Genomic DNA, 6,180 nt, shown 5'->3' on the forward strand with positions numbered 1-6,180 from the left:
CCACCACCACTGTTTTCCTTGGACATCCAGGTCTTTTTGCATTGCTGGGTTCACCAGTGCTTTTCTTTTGGTCTCAGGATCTCAGGATAGATTTAGCCACTCCTAATATTGTAGGAATTTGTCTGTTTTCACAGCTTAAGGGTGGCTTGTTTCACATGCATGGAGAGCTCCTGTGACTGCTGTTGTCTGTTCACAGTAAAATCTTCCATATGCAAGTACCACACCTCAAATCAACTCCAAGCTTTTATCTGCTTAATTAATAATGACATAATAAAGGAATTGCCCACACCTGCCCATGAAATAACCTTTGAATCAATTGTCCAATTACCTTGGTCCCTTTAAAAAGAGGGTGGCACATGTTAAGGAGCTGAAACTCCTAAACCCTTCATCCAATCTTAGTGTGGATACCCTCAAATGAAAGCTGAGAGTCTACACATGATATCCATTGTATAACTATTATTTAAATATGTTTCAATAACCAGGGGGAAAAAAATCAAAACTTGTGTCCAAATACTTATGGACCTAACTGTTAACTTGAGTCACATCCCATTCTTTAATCCATAGGGTTTAATATGATGTCGGCCCACCCTTTGCAGCTATAACAGCTTCCACTCTTCTGGGAAGGCTTTCCATAGTTTAGGAGTGTTTATTTATGACTATTCTTTCAGAAGCACATTTGTGAGGACAGACCATTAGGTTTCCTCCACTACAAACTCTCTCATCTATGCCTTTATGGACCTTGCATTGTGCACTGGTGTGCAGTCATGTTGGAACAGGAAGGGATCATCCCCAAACTGTTCCCACAAATTTTGCCTGAAATTGTCCAAAGTGTCTTGGTATGCTGAAGCATTAAGAGTTCCCATCACTGAAACTAAGAGACTGCTCTGTGATCTTACGTGGCCGACCACTTCATGACTAAGTTGCTGTCGTTCCAGTCGCTTCCACTTTGTTATAACATCACTAACAGCTGACTGTGGAGTATTTAGTACAGAGGTGGGAAGTAACAAAGTACAAATACTTTGCTACTGTACTTAAGTAGAATTTTCAGGTATCTGTGCTTTACTTGAGCAGTTTTCTTTCTTACTACTTTTTACTTTTACTCACTACATTTTTGAAGCATATGTACTTTCTTCTTACATTTTCAAAACAGGTTTATTACTTTGATTTTAACATATTTAAGGTGAGTTATTAATTCACTTCACTGTGAGCCTCCAAACATCAAACCAGTTTGAGCCTAAACAATAACACATGAAAGCCAGTCCTGTTCATGTATTATTCACCAGGGCAAGTCACATAGAAAGAGATGGAAGAGGCAAAACTGAGTGCCAAAGTCAGCGGTTAAAGTGTGATGGGTATTTTTGTCTGTGACAATGAGCTCACCCGGAACCCTGGCTGATTAGGTCCCACACCCACTTTCACACCTTGGCGCATGTGATTAGAGGATCACCAGGGGGTCCTTTGTCCCTCTTTGGGGGGATACTCCCACTGGGTTTAAATCTGGGACTCTCGGCCATTTGACCTTAGAACTGAAGAAGCTTCTCGGATGAGAGGTGAAACGTCTTCAAGCAACTTAAAGAAGTCCAGACGCTTTTCTTTGCAAACTCCTTTGACGATGGGTATTTTTGTTTTTGTCGATATTTAAATTGTAGTAGCAGTACTTCAGCATCCAGTTAGTGCTACAAAAGAGGAGCAAGGAGCATAAAGGAGTCATATTTTTAAGTGGCAGGTCATTTCAAATGCAACATTTCTATCAGTTCAACAAACATCAGCAAACTGTTTGTGTGCAGTTTTTTGCACAGTGTGTTGCTAGCTAAAGGTCCAGCTGCTATATTTGACAGGCAGAGAAAAGAAAGAGAGCTAACTTCACTCAGAGATGGAGAAAGATATGAAAGACAGGACAGGAGAGGAAGAAGAGAGGTTAGATTTAAAGGGAAGGACTGCTCAGTGGGATTTCAAAAACTGGAAATTGGAAGCTTACACGCAAGTCCTCATGTTTTTAAATCAGACATTGCATCTGTATAAATGACTTTATGTTTTTCATATTGTGAAATGTGCTTTAAAACAAAGTAAGGCAGATTAACTGTATTATTTAAAGATAATACAGTTTATCCTGCAGCTGAGTGCAGGATAAACAGCTTAGTTTGCTGTACTGAGATGGATTTAAAGGTTCTCCAACCTGCTAAATCCCATTTTAGGCTCTTCCCTACTAATTTCCCTGTTGATAGGCAAAGTCACCCTCTACAATGGAGGAAACAGGAAAAAAAAAACCTTCTTCTTCTCTGCTCATCTTCCTTCTACTTAACTATTTAAAGCTGAGTCCCTGTACAGAAAACCAGCTGGTAGAAACGTCCTCCAAAGAGCTACTTTTTACTTTCTTACTTTGTGTCCATTTCAGAGCTTGTACTTTTTCACTTTTACTTGAGTAAAGAAGTTGAATCAGTACTTCAGCTTTTACTGGAGTATTGTTTTTTAACACTAATATCTGTACTTCGACTTAAGTACATAATGTCTGTACTTCTGCCACCTCTGATTCAGTAGCAGGGAAATTTCATCACTGGACTTGTTGCACAGGTAACATCCTATCACGGTCCCACGCTGGAATTCACGGAGCTCCTGAGAGCGAGCCATTCTTTCACCAATGTTTGTAGAAGCACTCTAGGTGCACGCCTAGATGCTCGATTTTATACACCTGTGGCCATGAAAGTGATTGGAAGACCTGAACTCAGTGATTTGGGTGGGTGAATACTTAATAGTGTAGATGTCACCATTTCTGCAAAACCCTGAACTGAGATCCACAGATCCTCCACACTGTACACCACCAGCATCTTCACTGCACCTAGAAATTTTGTTATTAGGAGTTATGAACACAACTGGCCGACAAAGGGCGGCCCTGGAAAAATTCCAAACAGTCGTATTACCAGGCTTTAAACACCACCTACTTTGTGAGGCATGAAGACATCCATCCTTTGTAAACTCTGTTTATTTACCCGTGTGGTTCTTATTTCCAGCCCATTTTAAGAACTAACCGGCAGGAGTTCTGACTTTAGTGTAGCGAATTATATCGTGATAGTATAGTGATTTGTGAAATGCTAAGAGTTTGGTAAACTTATGAAATTGAGTTTTCAAAGAAGCAAAAGTAGTTCAAGATCTGAAACTGCCTAGCAACCTCTATTTTGTGGTTTGAAGCAAACTGAAATAATGGAAACTTGCCCTGTAACTTTAGCACAGAAAGGAAATGTATTTGTAACGACTTTCAATGTGAATGACTTCAGTTAAACTCAATATATTATATATACTTGAGGGGTTTTTGTCACTTTAGATACCTTACTTTTACAAATTCCCCAATAAATCAAACAGAGTTAAAATCAGCAGTTACAATAACACCTGGTTTGTGTATGTACCTGTCCATACACAAGTCCACTCACTCATTATTTTCATATACAAAATTACAGTTGTATATCATAAAACTCACACATGGTGTGTATGACAATAAAAGTCTTGATTCTTGATCCTCAGCAGACCTCAGAGACCAACAGTACACTGCTCTGTAGGTGAGGCTGACAAGTTTGAAAATAGGTGACGTGGGCAACGGTAAGCTACTGAAAGGCGATGGACACACTGATCAGGTGGAATACTGTTAAGTGGCCAAATAGTAGCATTCTGAATTTCCTACAAGTAATCAGACACAGAGCTAAGACAATGATGAATTTTAAAAAAAGCTGATAAAAGATGGACAGGATGAACGCAAGATTAAAAAAAAGCTTTGTGGGGAAAAACCAACACACAGAAAACTCCTTTATGTGGGTGCAAAAACAATGGGACTGGTCAAAGATGACCCAGAAATTATTTGTATTGATAAAATTAGCAGAGGACAGGACGCCCACAGTGTTACTGATCATGTAAGCCACTATTTCAGGCGATTAGAACTGATGTCTTATTGGCAATGACCTGTACAAAAATCTTAAATGAACTGATAAAATTACTGTTGTCCATTCATTTATAAATAACATTAGCTTATTTGGTTGGGGCAAAAAAACATATATGAATGGTATCTACAAATAAATAGTGTGTGATGTTAGTTTTTTAATCTATCTCAAGGCCAGCAGATATAAAATGAACCCGAGGCTCAAAAGTTGCTGAAGGAGAGAAATTAGGTACGTTCCCCACAGAGTGAGTAAAACGTCTGTGAGATAAGATTCAAACTGTTATGATGCAATAGCTGTATAATCAGGGTTTGATGTTTTACAGAAGTGAGCCCTAGCAGTTCCAACCCTAACCCTGATTATACATGATTAGGTGATCATTTCTAATGAAGTTCAGGTAGCTCAGAATTTTAAGATGGCACAAAAACTTCTCTGAACCACCTCACCAAGCAAGTGTCAGATTCACTGTTATTCAGAAGCTGTTTTTGGCACCAGCAAGGTCTATGGCGTGGAAATACTGACAGTCAGAGTGCAACTGACTGCTGTGCTGAATTCAAGGACATGTTACATGCCATACCTATCATGTGCTTAGATTACACTGAATTTCTGCAGAACGCTGCATGTTGAAGGTGAGCTGTGCCCCCACCCTTCTTTAGAAATTAATCGGAGCACTAATGGAGTAATAATTTCAGAGAGTCCTGGTGTCTGACTGTCTTTATTCAGTTCATAACACTGCTAACAAACCACACACTGAGTCACGTTTCCTTCTTTTTGTCAGTTGGTGTCACTGACTGTTAAAGTGGAAACACAGATGGTAACTAAGTAGGAGAAGCTGACCTTTAGGCATAAACAGTTTGTTTCAACGAAAAAGAAAAGCCTAACTTAACTGACTAGACTAGACGTTTATGAAGTTTTAGTCCAGTAAAAAGCTGTATGGCTAGTATCACTAGCCATATTACTGAAGCACAGATTATTTACATCTTTATAAATAATCTTACATCTATAAAACTGTATGTTTGAAGTTTTAGACAAAAGTAAATAAATACATGTAAGACTCTTCCAGTATTTGGTCTCTGTGACAGAAAGTCTCAGCATTTGTTGCTAAGCACCCGTTTTTACCCACTATGGTAACATTTGGAGCCCCTGAATTAGATTGCATTTGCTTTAACTAGGTCATCTTAAACAGACTGAGTTGAAATACATGTAAAACTTTTAAGGTGTTTCAATGCTATCATCCTAAGTTCAAAGAATCAGAAATATCAAAGAGCATTAACTTTGCTGCTGAAAATGGCTCAGCTTACCTTGCAGGTTCTGGGAAACAGCCTCCATTCTGTGGACTTCAATAAAACGATGAAATTAATATGAAGATGCACAAAAAGTTAATCTGTGATCTTGTACTGCTCCTTAGAGAAATACCGAAAGGAAAGATGCACGTCCATACCGCCAAATTTAGAAAAAGAAGACGGATTTTAATCTAATAAAACAGTGTGTACAAATCCGACTGTACTGACTGAGGAGTAGGGAGCAGAGGAGATAGTAAAACAAGAAAATGTAGCGTGGAGATACTAAAGGTGTGAAGGTACACACATGAAACCACCATAAGATTTCTTTTTCAGAGCACATCTGCATATAACCCTCTTTCTCTTTCCACCCTGCATGCATGCACACACGTCACCTTTCTTGCTCTGCTTGCATGCACCCTCTGCTTGTGAACGTAGATACTCACATCCTGTTCCATGTTGTGAGTCAATAACACGGTGAACACAGAGAAGACTAAGCAGGAAGGAACTGAAGCTAACCCCCACACTGCAGGAAACCTGCAGTTTTACAAAGTATTGCATTGTATTTAAAAGTTTAGGAACTAAACAAATGTTGAACTTCAGAGGATAAATGAAAGCAATAATATTTATGAAAGCATAATAAGGGTTTAATGACTGTTACTTTTATTATGATGGAATCAATTATAAATGTTTTTCATTAGTAGATCATTGCAATTTATCTCTAACCACCAGGGGGAACCAAAGTGCACATTCAAACTGTTTTTATCTACAGGGTGGGCCATTTATATGGATACACCGTAATAACCTGGGAATGGCTGGTGATATTAAAGTCCTGTTTGTGGCACATTAGTATATGTGAGGGGGCAAACTCCTCAAGATGGGTGGTGACCATGGTGGCCATTTAGAAGTCGGCCATCTTGGATACAACTTTTGTTTTTTCAATAGGAAGAGGGCCATGTGACACATCAAACTTATTG

General features: G+C 38.9%; 1 protein-coding gene across 1 annotated transcript in view; it reads right to left on the reverse strand.

Moving 5' to 3' along the window:
* The window catches only part of carmil2 (capping protein regulator and myosin 1 linker 2), a 60,878-nt gene extending 55,263 nt beyond the window's left edge, over positions 1-5,615 (reverse strand). Inside the window, exon 1 of the mRNA XM_005454245.4 lies at positions 5,225-5,615. Coding sequence (XP_005454302.3) covers positions 5,225-5,252 — 28 coding nt within the window. The 5' untranslated portion in view covers positions 5,253-5,615. The remainder of the gene's footprint in view (positions 1-5,224) is intronic.
* Between the last annotated feature and the right edge of the window lie 565 nt (positions 5,616-6,180).

This window comes from Oreochromis niloticus, linkage group LG7 (assembly GCF_001858045.2).
Source record: "Oreochromis niloticus isolate F11D_XX linkage group LG7, O_niloticus_UMD_NMBU, whole genome shotgun sequence".
Lineage (NCBI taxonomy): Eukaryota > Metazoa > Chordata > Actinopteri > Cichliformes > Cichlidae > Oreochromis > Oreochromis niloticus.